Source organism: Galleria mellonella, unplaced genomic scaffold (genome assembly GCF_026898425.1).
Source record: "Galleria mellonella isolate WM207_F2 unplaced genomic scaffold, CSIRO_AGI_GalMel_v1 utg63, whole genome shotgun sequence".
NCBI classification, from domain to species: Eukaryota; Metazoa; Arthropoda; class Insecta; order Lepidoptera; family Pyralidae; genus Galleria; species Galleria mellonella.
The window spans coordinates 12684559-12709675 of NW_026442130.1; the positions used below are offsets into that span (position 1 = coordinate 12684559).

At 34.6% G+C, this 25117-nt stretch overlaps 1 protein-coding gene across 1 annotated transcript; it reads left to right on the top strand.

The window, feature by feature from the left end:
- Window positions 1-15164: 15164 nt before the first annotated feature.
- LOC113521757 (augmin complex subunit dgt3) lies at window positions 15165-25038 on the top strand. Its single transcript, XM_052899955.1, has 10 exons — window positions 15165-15477; window positions 17023-17235; window positions 18068-18257; window positions 18996-19174; window positions 20227-20337; window positions 20727-20882; window positions 21407-21584; window positions 22932-23152; window positions 23806-23971; window positions 24868-25038. Exons 1-10 carry the CDS (start codon window positions 15296-15298, stop codon window positions 24961-24963), a joined length of 1692 nt encoding a protein of 563 aa, XP_052755915.1. The 5' UTR covers window positions 15165-15295; the 3' UTR covers window positions 24964-25038.
- Window positions 25039-25117: the final 79 nt, after the last annotated feature.

The window sequence follows — 25117 nt, forward strand, 5'->3', positions numbered from 1 at the left end:
AAAATAAAACATATTAATAAAAACTTAATATAGCCCGAGGGATAAGCAAGCTGAAGTGGTAATAGGCTGGTCACATAGCTCGAAGAACCGGTAATCGATGGGGAAGAAGGTTCTCGAATGGCAACTCCGTACGGGCAAACGCAATATAGGACGACCACCCTAGATAGATCCTACTAGATGGAGTGACGACCTCAAATGTATTGCAGTGAGTTAGTGGTGCAGGTGGCTCAGTACCGTTCCTTATGGCAGTCTATGGGGGAGTCTTATGTCTAGCAGTGGACGGATAATGGCTGAACTTATGATGAATAATAAAAACTACTAAATTAATTAAATACATAGAAAAAAAAAGACAATAAATACATATTACAGCTGTCTCAGCACAAATATGTGTTCGTGTGCGTGCATGCGTGCGTGCGTGCGTGCGTGCGTGCATGCGTACGTGCGTACGTGTGTCCGTGTGTGTGTATACGTGTGTGTGTACGTTGCAATACACAAGAATTATTATATTTCATTGTCATTGATGGGACAAATCCTTAGAGCTATATTATAACAAGTATTCAAATGCAGGACGAAATGTGGGTCGGATGAATAAATAGGTGTTGCTCAACACGAACTATTACGATATAAAAGGGCGCCCGGTTCGATTCCCATGTACACCATGTACATGTAAGTGTTCCGCTCAATTTGTTTCTCAATTTACCATAAATTACACAGATAAAGATTACGAGTATATCGGCTTATACCTATTCAATACAAAATATATACATTATGTATGTAGTTTTCTTTTTTAATGGATGATAATTGAATGGTAACTCCGCCTGCGCTAACGGTATACACTGGCGGGGTACCAGTTAAGAATGACAAGTCTGAACGAAAGGGCAGGTCAGCAGGGGTACTAGTGAGGCTGAAAAGGCAGGTCAGTTAACCCACTATGATGAATTTACCTGGCATTCAGCATAATTGTATCCAGGGGGTATCACGTGGAGGTTTTTTTTATACCACTTAGGTGGCAAACAAGCATACGGCCCACCTGATGGTAAGTGGTTACCGTAGCCTATGAACACCTGCAATACCAGAGGTATTACGCGCGCGTTGCCGACCCTGAAGAAACCTCTTTACCCCCTTTTGAAGAACCCCATGCTGTAGTCTCTTGGGAAAACCTTGGCAGGGAGCTCATTCCACAACCTGAGTGTTCGAGGTCGACCTGACAGGGTATATTGCTAGCAATAGTGGTACATTGCTGTTAGAACCCATTACTAACAATCCTTTTCCATCGGGTCCTAGTAGTTGCCTAGAAAAAAATACCTACATAAGCACGCGGTTTTCCTTGGAAACCATCATGGTTACTTATTAACATTCGTCATGAGGGATTAACTGACATGCTTTCATCTTGATCTGTCATTTTTCACTGGTGCCCCGCCAGCGAATGCCGTTTCAATCTCACCCATTAAAAAAAAAAAAAACTATCAAGACCCATGTCTGCAGTGTTTAAATGAATATCTGATGCATATAAAATTTATTATCTGTACTTAATTACGCCCTAAACAGAAATTAGAACAGTTCCATTGCTATAATAAATTAGTTGGTCATAAATCTAATTGCATACGTTTGACCACCAGATAACAGCGTGTCGGCGAACTCAAAGCTAAAGATAAACTGTGACCACAGTTTTGGAGTACAATAATTTACTACTGTACTGTGTTTAGATAGCTTAATAATATATATATAGGTAGTGTATAATGTATAAAAAATGTGTAAAGTATAACAAAGAAGAGTGTTGTAAAATTTTTATTGTATATTTTTTTTTATATAACGCAGGGGACAAACGAGCATGCGGTTCACCTGATGGTAAGTGACTAGTATATATATATATATATATATATGATTCTACTAAAAAATAATCTTAGACAATCACATTGTTTCTTCTTTTTATTGTACGCGCATTGCACGCTCCTTTTCATTCTGGGTCTATCTGAAGGTAACTATTACAGAGTTAAGTTGAGCTCGCCTAAGCTCGTCTGTTGCACATCTTTATTCAAAATAAATTATGACAATACAATTTTATGTGTACAATAAAATATAAGTAAATAAATAAATAAATAAAATTTGTAATCTTGGCACGGATGCGATAAATAAAGAAATCCTTTTAATAAATATTCAAATCAAACGATAAGTTAAGGGGATTAGATAGAGTACATGACGCATGATAGAGGATGTGCAAGTGTACTAACACTAAGAGCATCAAACGAGGGGAAGAAAAAATCTGTTCATATATCACAATAAAGCTAACAACACGTCTGCATCGCTTGGTTGACAATACTATTTATAAAGACTCCACTTGCACGATTCGCTGTGTACTATTATAATAACTAACGATATGTCTAATGCAGGTGTTATTAATTTTTTTTTATACCACGAATATGGAAAACAGGCATACAGCCTATTTGGTGGTAAATATTATTTTTTTTTTATTTATTCACTGGTACAAATATGTGTTACATGGCGGACTTAATGCTAAAAGCATTCTCTCCCAGTCAACCATAGGTAAATGTCAGAATACTCGAATGCGGTACTAGTAATTATTGATATACATACATACTAAAATTACCATATATAAACGAATAAATATATATGAATAACAAATATACTTACACATACATGATATATACTTTATTATACACGAAAATGAGAATAATATAAAGCACTTACTGATCGGATAAAGATAAAAAGTAAGTAAAGTAAGTAACGTAGCCTATGGACGCAAATTTTTTTAACTAAACGACATCTCTACATATCTACATCATCATCATCATACCAGCCTTTAACTGTCCATTGTGGAATTTAAGCCTCCCCCTTGTGGTGTTTTGCCAGTAGTTGCCACGCTTGGCAATCGCAGTTAGGCTTTAGAGACGTTTTAAGAGGAACGCTGCTGCTCATCCCTCGCCTTCCCTTAGTCGCCTCTTACGACACCCACGGGAAAGGAAGGAGTACCCTATTCGAATACCTAGGTTATAATCATCATTCATCATCACTTTAGCATGTATCTATCCTGTAAAGATGATCAGCGAAGGCTTATGCTGGGCATACGCCTTTCCTGATTCCTTCCAACATGTGGGATGCTCGGTTTTTCGCACTGGGTGGCCACACATTATTGCTATTTTTCATTGCAGAATTTATGTCTATAAGTTATGATATTAAAAAAAAAAATAACTGAATGAGTATACTTTATTTGCATTATACAATATAGGGAATAAGCAATACAATTTACAAATACAACGATACAATTGTATAAGTACAGTAAGGCGGTCTTATTGTTGAAAGCAATCTTATTTGGGAGGTTTAAAAATTATATGAAAACAAAGATCGATAGATGCCGAAACCTAATGCTACCCACATTTAACAATGTAGCATCAAAAGTAAATTGAACATTGCAAATGAGTGTATGTTTTGGATTGCACCGTCTTTTATGAATACTTATGTTTAAGTCAAAGGAAGTTTTTAACTAACCACTGAGATACAGACGAGGCCTAGTTCGCTGGCTAGTATATGTAACTAGGTGTAATTTGTTATTTATTAAAGACTGTTGGAATCAAAATGCGTTGAAATTGTTTTAGTTATTTAATTTATTCCACAAAAATGAGAAATTCACAGTGACTCGTATGAAAGTTGATGGAGGAAGCGGGAACGCAAACAGATCGCCGTGTTATAATGCTACATTAATCAGTGTTTCCATATACAAAATGTACATTGTTACTTTATGGTTTTAGAACAAAAAATATTTTCTGTTAAGATATAATATTGGATCTTAACAAAGACTATTAATATTAAAAAAAAATAACAATATTTTTTTGCAATTTTATCTGTCTGTGGGTTTGTAGCGGTATTATGGAAAAACTATTGTACTGAATTGGCTTCGGTATTGGCATATGGATTTCTGAAGGTATAACATAAAATTTAATGTATATTTTATGATGATACGTTGCCTGGTAGTGATCTAATTCATTGAGTTTCCTTCTTTTGAAATATATGCGTACGAAAAAAACTGGTAAGTGATTAAAAAATATCAGTCGAGTCTGTGAAATTGAATGCAATTTTTATGCACTTTTTGATATTATGTTCTTTTGTATTTATTTTCTGTATGGTAATTAATATTAAATTCGTACTACAGTCAAATGTGCATGCAATGAAATATGAAATATACGCAGGGTAAAAATTTTTTCAATTCCAGTCACCCTACCATGCGTCACAGACTGGTGTAAAATTACCTACCTACGTTACTCATAGGGTTTCCCTACTGCATATAGGGCTTAGGAACTTGAGTATCACGTATTTTATAGTTATTAAAGAATTATAAAATTTTTAAGGTATCTAAATTATCAGTTTAGGAAGCTATATATGTAAATATTACTAACTTAACCTAACTAATATTTTTTTTATGCAACTTAGAATGCCAAACAAGCTGTCGGTCCATCTGATGGAAAGTGGTAAGTGGTAACTGTCGCCTATAGACAAGAGCAGTACCGTGGACATAACAGAGTATACTGTTTCACCCACGATTTTTATCTTCTATACTTATAATAAATCTGTAGGTCAATTTTGTACATGAAATATATTCCCAAAATAACTATCAGGGGGCGATAAGTGATCGATACTGATGCCAAAAATGCAATCAGTAAAATTTTTGTCTGTCTGTCTGTATATTCGTATGTAGAAACAAAAACTACTGGACGGATTTTAACGAAATTTTGTACAATTATTCTTCATACTCCTGGACGGGTTACAGTATACTTTTCATTACGCTACGATCAATAGGAGCAGAGCAGTAAAGGGAAATATTGGGAAAACGGGAGAAGTTACTCCATTTTTAAGCTTCCGTCGCGTGTGCGTTAAGGGCCACTTTTTAAAATGTAAAAATGTCCACAACATGCGAAGTCGGGGGGAAGGGGACGCTAGTTTTAAATAAATTATTAATTCTATTCTATTCTAGAAAGTAATGCTCATGGTGTCCAACACATATTGCTGTTCCTAAGATCTTTATGACCACGTTATATTTCTGTATCCTGTAATTTCATTACAGTTCTGTTTTTCAAAAACATAATAACATACAATCATGAATGCTAGCTAAGCAGCTTTCTCGGCAAAGAATGGGACAGAGGTACCCAACCTTTTGTACAATTTATACCACGCATTGATATGTATCGATATTTTGATCAATCATTAAATCCGATTATCCGGTATCATTAAAGTACTTATACATTTAAATACTGTGCTGCCTACATACGAATAACGTACTACACAATATGCTACTCGCAAAATATACTCTATGAAATGGATATACGGTTTGAATTTGCGTAAAATATTATTCAAAGTATTGTTTATATTAATAGTGATTCATAGTTGGGACATAAAATATCAAAGTGGACCGTTATTCGATCTAGACATGGAAGGTTGATGAGCTCAAATGTAATTACCACGATAAAATTAAAATTTTGGAGTCTAGATCAACTTTTTCTATGTAACCACAGAGCAAGTAATCATTACACTTAGATTATATGTATAGATAGAGCATCGAGCCTTAAAAACGGGACAACTGTTTGTCAGCTAATTGTTAAATTAGCTGACTCATTTTAACAGTGTTCTACATATTTACTAATAAAGTGTATCTTGACGTATTATTTAATAAATAAAATCAGTGTTTACGCATTAAAAAGGTGCAGAAATTATAAGACAAAATAATAGATAGATAGATAGATAGATAAACACTTTATTTGAGCCATTTATGACACACGTAAATTAACAAATGAGGTTATACAATCAGATTATGTACATTTTTTAAATATAAAATAAAAGATAAAGTATGGAAATATGTTTTCAACAAGTGTGTCGCAGTGACTCAAATAGGCTACAGCTTAGTGATAGTTTTGCTGAAAAACAAAGCAAAAATAAGTATAGAAGTTATAAAGGAATCACCCATAACTATCACGTAAAATTGTATGAAAAAGTTGAGCCGTTTTTCTCGAAGCATTTCTATGGAGACACTCTATCTATATAATCTAAGTCACTGCGTTTACGTCAGACTTGCTTAAATATTTTAACACCTTTTTAACATTTTAGGATTATTAATGGATAAAATAAGGATAGATTTTTTTTTTTAAATCCCCTCTGAACTTTATATGATTTTTTAAGCAAATTAGAATGGCAAACAAGCTGACGGCCCACCTGATAGAAAGTGGTAACCGTCGCCATATCGTTTAAGAACTTTTTAGAATACCTAAGACTCTACAAAATCTTCTATTCTGATCCCTTTCTCATCAACTCATCGATCTTTTCATATACCCTATATGTCCAGGGACCCATACCAAACTAACCCTACTATGCCTACTTACAGATTACTTCTATAGAAATTTTATTAAAATCGGTCCAGTAGTTTTCTTTTTTTTCTTTTTTTTTATACAACTTAGATTGGCAAACAAACTAACAACTTACCTGATGGAAAGTGGTAACCGTCGCCTATAGACATGAGCAGTACCATGGACATAACAGAGTATACTGTTTCGCCCATGATACCCTCCACGCGTTGCTATACACGAGGACTAAGGTGTTATGCCTTTGTACCCTATAATTTCACTGCCATATCTCACTCTTCAAACTGAAACACAGCCATGCAAACAACTGCATCACAGCACAAACACAAATGGAACAGAGGTACCCAAATAGACAATTTTTGTATAAAGTCTTCCTCTAGTACGATACTAGTAATGACCTGCGACTTTGTCCACGTGATGTAGTTATATGAATTAATCAGAATAAAAAATTGCCTTCTTTCTCCATTTCGAATAGTACGTGCATCTACTTATATCAAATTTAATGACGATTAGTCGTAACAAACAAACAAACTCACTTTCACTTTTTATAATATAAAGGACTTGGGGGTCGTCCTATACTGCGTGTATATGCACAGGGTCGCTATAATAGCACAACTTATATGGTTTGACTTCGTAATGTTATACCAGATACATTAGCTTGCGCATGATACAGATGCATTTGCTTCTAAATTTAGTAAATGGAATCATATTTAATGGAATCAATGTTGGGAGTTTGACTGAATATTAATGTAATATTTAGTGAGTTAGTTGGTATGGGTTTAAGAGTTTTTTAAACAAAAAATATAAAACTTTAATGGCCAGTTTTATATGATATACCTTGTTACTTACCGTGTTCTACATTTGAATTTATTTTCGATATTTACTTTATCTACAAAACTAATAACTGGGACTTATTAGTATGGAACCAACAAGTGTGAAAGTAGCGCCCTCTAATACTCATCCAAATCGGTTTACAATCGACATTAAAATCCTAAGGAGACGCCACGCTGACATACACATACCACCAGTGAATCCACCCAGCGATCCGAAGGCAGTGGCCTCCGGAGATGATGCCGGGGCAATGGGGTTCGCCCCGAGGTTCTTACCTGACCCGCCCTCACCATCTGGCGGGTGTCGAGAAATCTTGACTGAATAAATCCTAAAGACTATCATACATACATAAAAATATAGTCTTACAATTTTCTGAGTCTTTTCTCACATGAGTCAGTATATAAAATATCCTATGTGTTAAGTTAGGATATAACCTACACGTGTACCAAATTTCATTCAGATTTGTTTAGCCGTTTAAGCGTAATTGAATAAAAACATACAAACATCTTTAACTTCCTTATCTATAAAATTATGAGGACAGATATCCCCTTTTAAAATCGATTCAAAATAATTATTACTTAAAGACTGAAACAAAGAATACCGTTAGTACAGTCGAAATTATCATTCCAATTTCACCCCATTAAAAAAATACAACAACTAACATATTTACAGACGTAACGCTTGAAGCTTGTCAATTTTTTTTTTTAATTAAACTCATACACCAAGAACAAAAATAACTGTGATGCGTTAATAACGCAAAGTGAGTGCTGACAACTTTAAAATATAAATACCCATAGTGTAGCTTGGCTGTCGAGTGATTTGTGATGGCAGAATGTTAAGAAATAGAACTATAAGCAGTTATAAGGTTATTCTCTGAGAATAGACTATCGTTATCGTAAATATACGTTCTATTGCCTCCTGCCTTCTATTATTTATGGTATTTTTTTTTTACACTTTTGGCGGGAATTCTCGTAGTTTATTTATTTTTTTTATACAACTTAGAATGGCAAACAAGCTGACGGCCCACTTGATGGAAAGTGCTAACCGTCGCCTATAGACATGAGCAGTACCATGGACATAACAGAGTATACTGTTTTGCCCATGATACCCCCAAGCGTTGCCATTCCTGAGGACTCAGACGTTATTCCTCTGTACCCAGTAAATTCACGCTATATCCCACCCTTCAAACCGAAACACAGTCATGCAAACACAGCTGCTTCACGGTTGAAACACGAATGGGACAGAGGTACCCACGCAATCGACTTTTGTACAAAGTCTTCCTCTGGTATTCGTAGTTTAGTATTTCGTAGTTTATTAATATTTAATATTTTTTTTATTGTAATCTAAACTACTTTCGTAGTTTAGATTACAATAAAAAAAAAAATTAAATGGATAAAATGACTATTACAACCACTAGGCCGCTGTGCTCTTGTATACCTAATTCCGTCCAGTTTAGACTAAATTAATTACAAGAGTTATACGTCTAGCTTGGATATATACAAAGGAATTGTTTATTTAGGTCCTATTAGAGGAACATTGTATCTATTCGGCACATTTTGTAGGTTGGGGTGGAACTGCTTACCTCACCGCACGGAATGTGACAAAAAATTCAATGGAGTCGTTATATGAATGGATTTTTTTAGTTAATAGATAATAACACAATGGAGCGCCGTGTGGTCCCGGCATAGAATGGGCCACCCCTTCCTTACCCGTGGCTATTGTAAGAGGCGACTAAGGGAGGCGAGCAGCGTCTCTCTTAAAACATCTCTAAAAGCCTAACTGCGGTTAGGATAAATAAATAATGGCGCATTGCCAACCTGGCTACCAAGTGTGGCAACTACTGGCGAAACTCTCTTTATGACGAAGTTTAATGTCCAGCAGTGGACAATTAATGGCTGAAATAATTTTTTTATACAACTTACAATGGCAAACAAGCTGATGGCCCACCTGATGGAAAGTGGTAACTGTCGCCTATAGACATATGCAGTACCATGGACATAACAGAGTATACTGTTTCGTATTCTGCGCGCTATCTGCATACCCCGGCGGGGCACCAGTGAAGAATGATAGGTGAGAATGAAGCAGGTCGGTTAGCCCATCGTGACGAATTTAACAAGAATTGTTCACGATGGTTTCTAGGGGGAACCACGTGGAGGTCGACCTAATAGGGCGTATTGTTAGCAATGGTGCTGTCAGACTCCATTGCTAACAATCCCTTTCCCCCTCGCGGGGAGGTTGACCTGACAGGATGTATTGCTAACAATAGGTATTTCCGATTACTAACAGCCCCTTCCCCCCAGTGAGAGATATTAGGTGAGAATAATATCAGGTCAGTTGGTTCATCGTGACGAATTGCTCATCAGAAATGATGATTTTCAAGATAGATTGCGTAAGACCAGTGATCTTAACAATTCTTTTTACAGTAAAGGCATAGATAATATAATACTATACTAGGTAAAGGTAAATTATACTAACTGCAAAATGAATTAACAAAATCGGTTCTGAATTTCAAAGCTATTGCATAACGCCCATTAAGAAAAAAAATGTACAATACAAACAATTAGAGATAAATTATTGATTTTATGATTACATATTTCCTTTTTTATTTTATTTTAAAATATCAGAATTAATTAATATTTCTCATAATTTTTTTTTTGTGTACAGCAGTAGCACTCCATGCATTCGCTGTTCGTTTCATTAAGCCGAAACCAACGTGAGCCATACAAACAGACTGGCAAACGTCTAAACAAGTCCAATTTTACGACGTAAATAGATCCTTTTATACCGATTCATGTACTATTTATATTAATCGGTAAGTTTAGAATGCATTTCATTCTAACTGTCAAGTAAACCCGCTATAAATGTTCTGTGAACGCAAAGTGAACCCAGGAGGGGCAGAAGGGCTGTTTGCTTGTATTATTTAGTTAAAATAAAACAAAATAATATTAATGTAACACACATACTGTAACATTGTGGAATGACATTTTTTTCTATGCAACTTAGAATGACAAAAAAGCTGACGGCCCATTCAATGGAAAGTGGTAACCGTTGCGTATAGACATCATAGAGCAATTCCATGGACATAACAGGCTATACTGTTTCGCTCATGATACCCCCCATGTGTTGCCATTCTTGAGGACTCAGGTGTTATTCCTCTGTACCCTGTAAATTCACTGTCATATACCACCCTTCAAACCAAAACACAGCCATGCAAACACAATTGCTTCACGGTAGAAACACGAATGGGACATAGGTGCCCAAACAAACGATTTTTATACAAATACTCCCTCTAGTGATATTATTCTATTATTATTATTTCTCTATTAATTATTTATTTTTCCTCTATTCTTCAGAGATGGCAACCCGAACGTGACATCCCTAGTGTTGCAGGCGTCCATAGGCAATAATGTTATCAGACGGGCTGTATGCTTGTTTGCCACCTTTATCAATATAAAAAAAAAAAAACAGTCGCTCAATAGATTATGTATAAAAATTAAAATGCCGAAGTGTATCCACAAGCAAAAAGTACTTCATGCCAAGCTATTTTTGTTTAGCAAAGAAAAGCGGCAGCTTCAAACGTAACAAAATTAATATGGAAACCAAAGCAGGAATAAATTAAAAAACAAAGCGAAATCGTTTCCAATTTGTTCAAAAAGATAAACCCTTAGAAACAAATAGAAAGTACCTACTTACTTTTGTATCAGTATTTTGTATTCACGAAGGAGTTCTAGTGTTGATGACTCGACAAAAACTTAATAAATACCTAATATGGCTAATTTCAAAGAAATTACAACCTTATGATTTAGGCGCTAAAGTCCACATCATACTTCGAGGACGTTAAATCCTACGTTGGTATTAGAAGGAGGCTGCACAAGCTGGGCCTATTGTTTTTCTAGTTGAGGGGACAATACAGCTGTGTGAAGGATGCTCCATGCCACCTACTTTATACAGAGATACTTGATAATGCATCGACCACTGTTTCCACGGTAACCTTTTCACTGATGTATGTAGGTACATTCGGCGAAAATAAATTAGCAGACTTGTTTAAATCATGCGCAGTATTAAATAGTTACCTTATAATGATACGCAAGTTTTATATAATTATATATTTATATATAACATCTTTTGCACACACGTGTCCGTGAGTTACGTATTTTTTTTTTAATGGATGATAATGGAATGGTAACCCCACCCGCGCTATCGGTATACACCGGCGGGACACCAGTGAAGGATGATAGGTGAGGATGAAGTAGGTCAGTTAGCCCATCGTGACGAATTCAACAAGAATTGTTCACGATGGTTTCCAGGGGGAACCACGTGGAAGTCGACCTAAGAAGGCATATTGCTAGCAATGGGGCTATCCAACTCCATTGCTAACAATCCCTTTCCCCCGGTATACATGTATTGTATGGGCTTTGGAATGAGTTAGGCTATTTCTATACATACAGCTTGGGGGGGGGGGGGAGGGATTGTTAGTAATGCGAACTACCAGTCCCATTGCTAGCAATATACCCCGTCAAGTGACCTCCCCTGGAAACCATCGTGCTGAATTCCAGGTGTATTAATCACAATGGGCTAACTGAGTTGCTCTTTCATTTTCACTTCTCATCCCTCACTGGTACCCCACCGGTGTATATCGATAGCGCAGGCGGGGTTACCATTCCATTATCATTCATTGTATATACAGCTAAAACCTATTTACTAAATAAAATCTTAAATAACACGTCATGGCTTAAAATAACTGCATGATATCTAACAATGGACACAGAGTAGAAAGCAAACAACGGAAGCAAGATTTCAATAGGCTTCGAGAATGTTCGATCTGCCTTTATACATAGAAGGTTTCTTTGCAATATGTAAGTATTTGTATGGCCACTGGAGATCTATTCACTCTAGCATTCGCAGTATAAATTTGTTTATCGCCTACGTATTTTTAATCATTTTAAGCCATCTTTGTACTTAAATTATATTAATTACATGTCCTTTTATTTATTTAAGTATACTACAGTATGTATATAGGGAAAAGAAGGATTGTTAACAATGGGGAAATTAATCCCCCATTACTAGCAATATACCAATACCCTGTCAGGTCGACCTCCACGCGGTCCCCCCTGGAAACCATTGGGATTGATCATTGTTGAATTCGTCGCGATGGGCTAACTGATCTGACTTCATACTCACCTATCATCCTTCACTGATGCCTCGCCAGTGTATACCAATAGCGCGGGCGGGGTTACCATTCCATTATCATCCATTAAAAAAAAAGTATCTATGTATAACTAATAATAGATATTGATTTTTCAAAACACACTTTATTTTATATAATTCAGATAACATACAGTAAATTATACATTATATAAATACTCCTTTCCATGCAAAAGTTGCCTGCTAGAGATCGCTTTTAGCGCCCATTGTTTTCTCATTGTGATTATTTCTTGTAATTATTTGTATCTATAATAAGTTTACTACTGTAATCTTTTGGAAGAAACAATAAAGAGTATCTATCTATGCAAACTATATATTTTATATATATATATATAAAATATTGCTGTATGTTCCCGGCATAGAATAGGCCGACCGCTCCTTTGCCATGCATGTCGTAAGAGGCGATTAAGGAAACCTAATGATCGAGAAATGTGCAGCAGCATTTCTCTTAAAACGTCACAAATAGCCTAACTGCGATTGCCAACCCGCCTGCCAAGCGTGGCAACTACTGACACTATGACTTTATGAGGGAAGTATATGTTCAGCTATAGACTATTAACGGCTGATGTGATGATGATGATGATAGTTTACTCAGTTATTTACTCAATGCTTTATAGCAAGATGCAAGTGACCACTTACTAAAACTATAGAAAATTAAGTACAAATTCAACTAAATATTTAATTGTGTTTGCACTTTTCCCTTTTGTATGTATAAACGTTTATGGGTGCAGGAACTGTTCAATAACTCGTTTATTTTTACTTTTGACGAAATGTGAATTTATTATGAGGTATTTATTATGATGATTAGTTCGCTAATTACACGTATATCGAGAGCGAGTAAGTGCGGTTCTTGCCTATCACCGCAGTAGCAGACCGTCGATGTCTCACTTCGCTCTGGTAACGTTTTATCATTTTTGCTCAATAGATGGCACCAACAAATTGTGAGAGAGTGTTAGTTAACAAACAAATATTAAGTATAGGATTACTAACAATGGAGGATAGCCGCATTGCTAGCAATGTACACTATTACCAGGGGGTCCCAATGACGAAGAAAAAAATGGCCTAAAGGAAAACAATTTAATAGATGGCGATACTAGTCGCGATTTACTATTAATGCTTCTGTAAGTCTTGGAAAACAAACAAAATCATTTATAAAATATGTATATACTTATTTTAAAAAATAAGAAGATTTTTTACGTAAAAATACGTAAAAATTAATAAAATAGATTCTTAAACCAAATCTCATTAATTATATTAAAATTATACTCGTATAGTATTATATTATCTGTGCTATTACATAGACTTCCTCGCGATCCCCTTTAGCAACTATCGTGGTGAATTTGTCAACTTATCTCTCTTCATTCTGATCTGTCAACCCTCACTGGTGTAAGGAAAGGGGTTGTTAGTAATAGGATCTGCCAACTCCATGCTAACAAATTACCCGACCTCCACGCAATACTTCCTGGAAACCATTTTGGTTAATTCTTGTGGAATTCGTGATAATGAGCTAACTGATCAACTTTCATTTTCACCTATCATCTGTTAATGATGTCCTGCCAGCAATACTGATAGTGCAAGAAAGAAACACCACATAAATGATTTTTACAACCTGATAATAATTTAGGATTTCCGAATGCAGGGTTACGCATTAAAAAAAATAATTAAAATAATGTTTTACAATTTTTTTTTTATTTATTACTTTATATTTTTTGTAATTGATTATAATTCTTTTTCTTTAATATTATTGGTGGTACATTGGTTGATATTAGCTAATTTGCTCACTGAGGGCATATTATGAATAAATAAATACAATGTTTGATTACGCAACAGGATTTCGCTACATTATCCTACTAGACTACGCATACAGAATAGTTTTGTTGACGTCCGTCCGTTGCACATTGACCTTGAACTTGCCAGCGTTCAAGAGCGAGGATGTGCCAAAATGAAGGGGCACAATTGGCTAATGGTCCAAATTGGCCCGTCTTCCTCCATTCTTTCTGTCACACCAATCGAATGATATACTACTGTTGTTGCTAAAACACTCCGCACTACGTTATCAACTTATTTCAATCATTATCCCATTTATTTTGTTCCTTTTCACCTACCTATCAGTTAGTACAAAATTGGTTGGGAATAAAATATGCTTGAAATAAAGTATGCTTTAGTGTTTAATTAATAATTAGATATTACTGGCTATTATATTGTAGTGGCAGATTACTTAGATATCTTAGATATATTGGAATATTTCATAAACTTTTAGTTGACTTCAAGGTTGTTTTTTTATTTAATTAAAGAATAGCCTTCTTCTGTGATATAAAATTACCTACGAATCCGTGATTATCTGGTGTACTTAACAAAATTATCGAAGAGAAATTATAAAATATAATATACGCACCATTTAAAAAACCGAACAATTGTTTTATTGTTTGAATAATTTTAAATAAAAAAAAAGAACTAGTGGTGCCATCTATTAGAGGATAGGATACTTAGAGAATAACCGATAATGTGTTTAGGTTGGCAGCGTAAATTTATTAAGTTGGTAGATTGGGTTCCACAGACCATACATAATTTTATGAATTCTGTGCAAAAACTTACAAACAAATAAAAAATAAATTGTTAGACACTTTTCGATTTCTTTTAATAATAATAATCTAGTTCAACTTACCGATTTTGCAACTTAATATAACCTAATATTAATTAATATATTCGGTGTACCTTAATAGCAACGTTTAATCTTTCAATATTGACACATAACTGACATATATTTAAACGTCAAATAAAAACAACAAACAATGGCTCAACGACCGTTGCTACATTGAATTTTCTTATTGCAATTTTCTTTACCCGAATTTATTCGCATATACAGAAAATTATTTAAATTACAATTACGGACAATGAATGCGTTAAATGATATAAGTGATGATGAATTCGTGCCATTCCTTCATAGTTTACAAGTGGATACATTTAAGAAATCATTTGAATGGATGTTAAACGATCCCGCGTTCGCCGGTGTTTTGCGGTGGCTTTACAATAATTTGGACCATAACAATGTCCTGAGTGCACGGGAAGATTATAGGTACTTAACATTAATATTTACTAGCTGTATCCCATGGTTTTGTTCGCGTTGCTTATTTTATATTAAACAGAAAGTGAGCAAAGCAATTCCAGAAAAAGTACGTGATAAAAGTGCTCTCACTTATAAATATAGGTACAAAATTAAACTAATAATCAGAAATGCTTATAAACTAGATGAACAAATATATAATGTAAGGTCACAAAAGTATATCTAGTGACATAAGTCATAAATTTCACTAATTGTAAGATAAAATTAGGAAAATTAAAAAAAATATTTTAACATTTCTTAATATTAAAATATTGAATATGTTTTCTTGTGAATATTATTGTGTCCTTGTTATTTCAGTGGATACCCTTATTTCTTGTATAATTTTACAGTCAGTATAATTAAGTCTAGATCTATATATTATAAACTAGCTCCTTTTCACAGGATAGCACACGTGAATTTATTTATTTATTTATTTATTTACAGGATTACCAACATAAGATACAGCTACAATAAAGCTAAGTTTTAATACAATACACTGGCAGCTCAGATCTCACCGTTCTTACATTTATAGGCAACCACAGCATGCCTTGTGTTTGACAAACATTAAAATATAATTAAATTATTAAATGAGTAAAGATATTAACAATATGAATAATAATATAATATAAATAATGGAAATTGTATTCAAATTATTATAAAATTAGAACATAAGGTATCCTATGTTAAGTTAGGATCTATCTATGTACCAAATTTTTACAACCTATCCCATTTTTAATATTAGTAAAATATTAGAACCATATATGGCAGGGGATTATTAGTAATTGGCAAATAATAAATAATGAAAGCTAAGCAAAGTAAATAAAAAAATTTGGTACATAACATAATTATTGTACATCTATATTCAAATTTATTTTATTTTAATTATATTTCATTGTACACCAGAGGGAGACTTTGTACAAAAGTCGATTGCTTGGATACCTATGTCCCATTCGTGTTTCTACCGTGAAGCAATTGTGTTTGCATGACTGTGTTTCGGTTTGAAGGGTGGGATATGGTGTGAATTTACTGGGTACGAAGGAATAACACCTGAGTCCTATATACTCTGTTATATCCATGGTACTGCTCATGTCCAGTTACGACAGTCATGTCATTTTACCAGTTTCCATCAGATGGGCCGTCAGCTTGTTTGCCATTCTAGGTTGTATAAAAAAAAAACACTAATAATTCATAAAAATATGACGGATGTAAGTAAACGTACAAAGGTGAGCGTTTACTCTAAAAGAGTTATCTTTCAGTAAACCCAAAGTGGAAAGGATATTGAAAATCAATGGCAAATTATATTATTTTCTTTTATAGACATTGTCTCCTCAGTTTGTCTTGCGACAGGCCTCCTCCACTGTACTTCACAATTGTCTATTCGGTGCTTTTCTTTTCCATATTGATCAACCCAATGTTCTTAAGTCATCTTTCTATCTTTTGTCTATCTACAAAGTTGTTTACAATAAAGTCCAACCTAGTTGTTTATTTAACAACAAATATTTTTTTATAATTCAACAGATACACAGTTATTGAGAAAAAGGGTCAACTGCTTTCACCAGAAGAACTAGAGTCATCTATTACTTCTGTATTGGAAGAATTCCCAGGCATCTGTTTACCGGGAGACAAGGAAGGTATAGAAGAAGTCAAAACTGACATTGAAATGCAGAATGAGAGGCTGGACTTGTTGGAAAAACAAATTGTAGTCATTGAAGAGTTAGTCAAACAGAATGAGTGAGTAATTTCTTTTTATTTTATTAATGTAATAAAATTGTAACTAAACAATGTCTGTACATGGGAGATATTTAAGAAAAAAATATAGGAGAGGTCTTAATAAAAGCAATAGAGGTTCAAACAATTATTTTTAAATATTTTACCTGGCTGACTATTTGTATGTTTTTTTCTGGTATCATACAAAAATTAATACACTAAATAGGAATACAGTTTTCATAGTAATATTCCTGAAAATCTAATTTAAAATTCGGTGTATATTTTATCTTGATGCACTATCTAGAATGGTTGTAATTAATTGGTTTTCCTACTTTTGGACTCCGTGTATATGAAGTACTGAAAAGCCATTAGAAAAATCTAGGATTTTTTTAATTACCAGTATCAGTAATTTCTGTTATCAGTGATAATTTTTTATATTGTGCCATATAATTTAATTTTTTTTTTCTGTTATGTAGTTCTGCCTATATTTGTGTTTGAAGGATTCAATATGACAATATAATTACAGTGTTTGAGGGTATAACATCATAGTTCTCATAGATGGCAACACATCAGTGATACCATAGACATGACAAGTATATTCTGTGGTGCCTATGGTACGATTTACATCTAGAAGTGATAGTTATTCTCTCTATCGACATCAGTCATGCCATTAGCTTACTTACTATTCAAAGTTGCAAACAGAAAAGTAAATAACCATGATAGCACTATATTTTGTGGCGATGTATATTATTTTCTTATTAACTCTACCCATTTTATTAGGTTCTTTTTATTCATTAAAGTTTACTATCAACATTTGCCCTTGCCAGTAATAAAAAGAACACTTCACACATTTCAGACTCATAAAAGAGCAACTCAATTTGGAAGTGACCAAACTCCATGCTGCCGAGCAGCAGTGCAAAGATGATGAGTCCTCAGCCGCTGAGGAGTGCCTCCGGCTTTCTGAGGATGTGGAGAATATCACTGAGGGTGTAATAGATACAATTGCTGATACCTTAGAACTGTACAGTAATTGTCACATTGATAAGGTTATTATTGCCACAGTGTAAACTGTTTCTTTTTTTATGTGAATTTATTAAGCTACATGTTTAACAGTTTGACATAAAAAAAAAAACAATTAGTTTATGATGTATTTGGAATGGACATGGTAATCTTTATCCTAAAAACTAGTTCATTATAATTATAACATACAACCAGTAAAAAAAACTTTTAACAGCAAAAAAAGTTAAAGATTTCGTATTTTTTTTTATTATTTTGACTGTCAAAATAATAAAAAAAAAATACGAAATAATTTTACACATAAGTATTTTTTGTCTAAGAGTTTTGACAATTACAATATACATATTGTTTATTTACAATTTTAGGGTCACCATACATAAATGTAAACCTTCCCCTAACTCTTAAAAATTTCAGCCACCAACCCACTTACTATGGTTATGGGCTTAAACTCTCCAATGAAAAGGACTAATAATTTGTGGTCCCCAGTGAGACAAGTGGAGGATCACATATGTTGGAAGGCATTGGGCAAGATCTATATCGAACAGTGGATACATACAGGCTGGAATCATCATCATCTTCCTATCCTTATCACAATTATTATTTGGGGTCGGCATCATATGGTTTTATCCACATTACAAAAAAGATTGGGCTTTTAGTTTTACCTGTTTGACGTCAACCCTCTTTGGGAATGCATAGATGATAATAATTAGATACAGGCTGGAATTATGATACATAAGTATAAAAGTATAAAACTGCATTGTTTTTAGGATGTAGCCAGGAGATTCTTCACATTTGGTCCGTTCGAGTCGTACAGACAGTCGCAAGCATTGTTCAGATCACATTTTGATCTCTACACCTCTAAGAAGTTCAGCAAGAAACGCAAGGATGTCCTCACAGACGAAGATATACGTATAGCGTTAATGGAAGCTAAGAATATGGAACAGAAGTAAGTGAATAATAGTTATCTATGATTTTACTGTATTTTTAATTAAAAAATATAAAAAAAATATTGGCATTATTAAAAAAAGCATTAATACTCAAAACAAGCCACCCCATTCGTGACAATTTATTTATTACATTCAAAGTATTTTTTTTTTATAAGATATTGTTTTGTTTACTGTTTTTTCTCGTTTTTGCTTTGTATATGTATTTTTATAATTATCTTCCTAAAGACACCACGTTCCCATACCAGCATACAGTCCATACCATCTATTATGTACTACTTTTATAACAAATAAATTTCATTTCATTTCATTTCATTTCATTTCATTTCGCCTACATATGGGTTACAATGATTTTACATAAGATCAATTACCTACCATTATTATTTACTTTTTGTCAATTGTTAAATGGTATGTAAAATAGCTGTTGCATTATTGTTATTATATATTCTTCATTGTACAATAACATAGAATAATAATAACAATTATAAACAATGTAAACAGAGGTGAACTTATCTGAAAGAGATCTCTTCCCGTCAACTTAACAAAGAGGTATTTTTTCACCCGGCACCAGTAAAGGATGATAGGTGAGGATGAAGCAGGTCAGTTAGCCCATCGTGACAAATTCAACAAGAATTGTTCACGATGGTTTCCAGGGGTAACCACGTGGAGGTCGACCTAATAAGGCATATTGCTACCAATGGGGCTGTCAAACTCCATTGCGAACAATCCCTTTCCCCCCTAACACAGTGGTATAGGAAGTAGTGTGTCGACAGCAGTAGTGCAAAAGAGAAATCTAAACAACAGTAATAATTTTTGTATTCATTTTGAGATTAATTTCAGTTTTACTCATATTTAATATTTTAGATTGTGACATAATAACAATAATAAAAATTAAAAACAAACTAAGTATGCTGTAATTTTGTGAAACATGAAGTTATATCACATGTTGGACCAGATAATATTCTTAAAAAGTATTATATATTTATTTATTTTATTATATATATTAAATAAAAAATAAATAAATATATATATTTATTACAACGAATTATTTTAGGCTGGTAGTGGCGGCGCAGCTTTATATCGACTCGAAAACTGAACTGGCAGGCGAGCAAGCGAAATTGGCTCTTGTTGCTAATTACAATAACGTTCATCGCAGTCAAGTGAAGTAAGTATATTAGTGATAATATATTATTGTTTTTCTAAATTTAATCAAAATCACCAAAAATTCAGTATCGCTACAGAATTAGCGAACATACTCGTATATATACATACATAAAAATACTGGTCAGTAGGAAATTTCGTTAGAAGGGCGGGTATATATATATATATATATATATATATATATATATATATATACAAGTTACAATATCTATACATATACAGCCTCTGTATTCTAGAATTCCAGTCTCAAAATTATTTCAATTTGTTTTATGTTTTATTTTTTATTGTACAAACAGTCATAAAAAAAATTATACTTAAATTTTTTTATGTTACATAAAATAGACATTAATAATGATGATAGATGTTGACTGGATTATTATTATCTGTGACTAGCGCGGCCATAGTAGAAGCCCAGAGCGCCATAGACCTGCTGCTGCAAGAGGAGACGATACTGGATCAGCAGATACCTGAGGCCATCAACGAGTTCGCCAAGTCATGCACGCGGCAGGTGGTCGAGAGTGCAGCCCGCTCCGCGTTGGCCATCAGAGAGTATGTTATATTGCTTACTAGCTTTTACACGCGACTTCACTTGGCCAGATTTATTGATCAGGATAAAAAGTAGCTTATATCATTCTGCACGTCATATAGTATGTGTACGTACATCAAATTTCATAGTGATTGGTTAAGCTGTTAAGGCGATATAAGGTAACAAACAAACTCACTTGCACATTTATAATATTAATAAGGATCATTACTACATATACTAATATTGTATTTTTTTTTATGTAATTTAGAATGGCAAACAAGCTGACGGCCCATCTGATGGAAAGTGGTAACCGTCGCCTATAGACATGAGCAGTACCATGTACATAACAGAGTATACTGTTACGCCCATGATACCCCTAATGTGTTGCCATTCCTGAGGACTCACGTGTTATACCTCTATACCTTGTAAATTTGTAAATGTATTGTATAGAATCTATACAACAGATTATTCCTCCTTCACTCTTAAATAGTTAAATGTTTGCTAATCACATTTTTTTAATTACTAACTCTAAAGTTAAAATTTGCAGACAAATCGACAACGATATCTCGTACCTGTTGGAGAGGACGCAGCAAGCGTTGGCACTGGACCGGCTTCTGTACTGCGCTCTCAGGCACGAGCTGCGCACTCTAGAGGAACTACTGCAGTTCACGTCGCAGTTGCGGCAGTACGTAGTCAGTGAGGAGGAAGCGGTCTGCAGTAGGATCGTACGTGATAAAACATATTTTCTGTATTATTGTTTGTATACATGCACAACTGTACCGTTCCGTAGCTGTGTAGTCCCGGCATAGAATGGGTCACGCCTGCCTTTCCCATGGGTGTCTTTAGAGGCCGATAAAGGAACTTAGTGGTTGAGGGATGGGCAGCAGCGTTTTTCTTTTTTTTTTTTTTATACAACTTAGAATGGCAAACAAGCTGACGGCCCACCTGATGGAAAGTGGTAACCAACGCCTATAGACATGAGCAGTATCATGGACATAACAGAGTATACTGTTTCGCCCATGATACCCTCCATGCGTTGCCGTTCTTGAGGACTCAGGTGTTATTCCTCTGTACCCAGTAAATTCACGCCATATCCCACCGTTCAAACCGAAACACAGCCATACAAACACAACTGCTTCACGGTTGAAACACGAATGGGACAGAGGTACCCAAGCAATCGACTTTTGTACAAAGTCTCCCTCTGGTAACATCTTTTTTAAAAGCCTCTTTCTTAAAACATCACCAAAGTTTCAGTTACCAATCCGCCTGCTAAGTGTGGCAACTATGGGTAAAACTCCCCAATAGGGGGAGGTCTATGTTCAGCAGTGGACAGTTAACGGTTGATGCAATAACAATGGGGATTTTATGAACTTACTATGTTTGTAGTCTCCGACAATTGTTTCAACTCTATTCGCGAGTCTTCTTCAGGGGGTGTTCGGTGCCTTGCGTCACAACGTCTCGCTTGGTATAATAATATATTATGTGGAACACACCAATAGTTTCTTTATAAAAGTTTAAACCTATAAACATATTTTATCTATTACAGTATTTTGTCACTTCCTTTCTAATCGAGAAATTGGTATAAAAGAAAGAGAGAACACATTTAAATACCTCAAATATGTTTATGAGATAGTTAGATACTCTTTATTGTTTCCTCCAAAAGACTACAATAGCAAACTTATTATAGATACAAATAACTTATAAGAAATCTGTGTATGTATATGTAATGAAAAATTACAAGAAATGTTCACACGCAGAAAAACATGCTTACGTACAGATTTTGCTTTGCATTTAATAATTTTTTGCTTCGAAAACATAAACCATATTATACCAATACGGCAGTAAAATCTAATGATTGCAAAAAGTATTTATTATTTGGTTCCTAATTGGCATCGTAATCAAAAAACATAGACGAAAAAAATGTATATTTTTTTTTAAAACGATCCTAATGACTAGAATTTCAACACGTGTTTAATGTATAAAATAGACGTATTTTAGTGGAAACACTTACTTAGGTGCACATACAGAAAAATACTGTCGATTTTATAATATATTTATTCAATTCTTTACAGGAATCAATGAACAGTATACGCGAGGAGCAGGACGCCTGTGAAAATAAACTCCAGTCATCAGACATACTGCTTGATACTCTTTGCAGTATATTGGGCGTACAGCCAACCACTGACCCACTGGTACTGGTAAAGGTGTACACTGAGCTACAGAGGCATATTAAAGAGATAAAAGACAGCATAGGCGAATGTTTCACAAGGAAGGAGTCGGCGTTGATCGAATTGTGAGTCTTTGTAAAACAGTTTAAAAATTAGTTTTACAATATTGTTTTTTAAACCTTTCTGTTATAGTCCAAAATTTGTATCTTCTAATATAATAAAATATGTAAAAGTTTGCAAAAATGTGTGAGTGGTAATAAAAAAAATTTGGTAAATATAAAAGATATTTCCTACCACGAACGCTTAGGTTATGGAATGAGCTCTCTGTCAAAGGTTTTTCTAAGAAACTATGGTACGGGGTTCTTCAAGAAACGGGTAAAGAGGTTAAATCAAGGTCGCCAATGCGCGCGTATGTCCCTGGTTTTGCAGGCGTTAATAGACTACGGTAACCGCTTACTATGGGTTGGGCTGTGGTTTTTTTGGCCACCTCAGTGGTATAAAAAAGGTACATGTCTAAATCTGCTATCAATTGCAATCAATCACAGTATTCTTGAAGAGACCAGTTTCTAGAATTATTTTTTACTAGTTTTTACCCGCGATTTCCTTTACATGACAGATATGTTTACTGCCTGGGATAAAAGTGGTTTATATCTTTTTCCATCCCATATACTTCGTGTGATAGCGATTGGTTAAGCCGCTAAGGCGTTATAAGGTAAACAAACAAACTCACTTTCACATTTATAATATTATTAAGGATTATTATGTTTTGTTACTGTAGTAAAACGTCAACGCAACAAATGCGCGACTACATCTGGGACGGGTGTACCAGACAGCCGAACAGTAGGGACGCTGTGGTCGCGTCGTTGGTGCACTCGCTCAAGCAGAAGATGGAGAGTGTGGATAAGATGGTCATTGAAGCAAGTGGTCTCTTCACAACGGTGAAGGTGAGATATTTCGATTGCTTGGGTACTTCTGTCCCATTCGTGTTTCTACCGTGCAGTTGCAGCAGTTGTGTTTGCATGGCTGTTTCGGTTTGAATGGTGGGATATGACAGTGAATTTACAGGGTACAGAGGAATAACACCTGAGTCCTCAGGAATGGCAATGCATAGGGGTATCATGGCTGAAACAGTATACTCTGTTATGTCCATGGTACTGCTCATGTCTATAGGCGACAGGTACCAATTTCCATCAGGTGGGCCATCAGCTTGTTTGCCATTCTAAGTTGTATAAAAAAAAAATTGTCAGACTATTCTCTTTATAGAGAACGTAATATTCAAATTATATTTATTATAATAAAGACCTATAACATTTTAATCATATATTTATTGTTAATAAAATAGTCGGATCCTAATAAAACTCGCCGTGTGGTCCCGGCATAGAATAGGCCACCCCTTCCATTCCCATGGGTATCATAAGAGGCGACTAAGAAAGCTATGCTTTTCGTCGCAGCTGGGGATTTATAGCCTCACTGGGTAAAAAACGGGGTGAGTGCAAACAGCATTCCAAACTCGCGGAAGGACTTATAGAGCGGCTTTTCGCCGTCTTGTGCTTACCGGATATGACTTGAATAGTTTGGGGGCACTGCGATGCGGTTTGAACCTCAACTCAGGCCGTTGTATCTCGATCCTTACCTGAAGGGACAGGGGGATCATTTCGGATAAGATCAATAGTGATGATTCTTACTCCGTTCCTTTTAGTTTAGAGTCTTGTTATGTATGTGAAGGACCAAATTTTTTATTGCATATTGGATCAGTTAAAACAGATTATTTATTTCTTGCTTTTTAATTCTTAATCTATTAATTAGATAGACAGTTTAAGGTTTATTTTAATTGTTACAGAATGGAGACAAGAATCACTTGAGGAAGCTATGGCAGTGGTTCCTTGCAGAGCCAAATAAAATGCTGGTAACACTAGGAATCTCGCATAGCAGTTGATTACTAACTTATGTTACTATTTGTATTAATTTAGAACTCGAAATAATTACCAATAAATTATTATTTCGACCATCATTGATTTTTCTCTTACAAATTTTATTTAGTTGTTTACTTGTTCACCTAATTTATTTTATGAGGCAAGGGCATTAAACAC

Bases quoted from the DNA above. Each gene is read 5' to 3' on its own strand.
- LOC113521757 (XM_052899955.1), top strand. From the start codon at position 15,296: ATGAATGCGTTAAATGATATAAGTGATGATGAATTCGTGCCATTCCTT. The intron at 17,236-18,067 runs GTGAGTAATTTC...CACACATTTCAG, and splicing joins GAGTTAGTCAAACAGAATGA to ACTCATAAAAGAGCAACTCA. The intron at 21,585-22,931 runs GTACGTGATAAA...AATTCTTTACAG, and splicing joins AAGCGGTCTGCAGTAGGATC to GAATCAATGAACAGTATACG.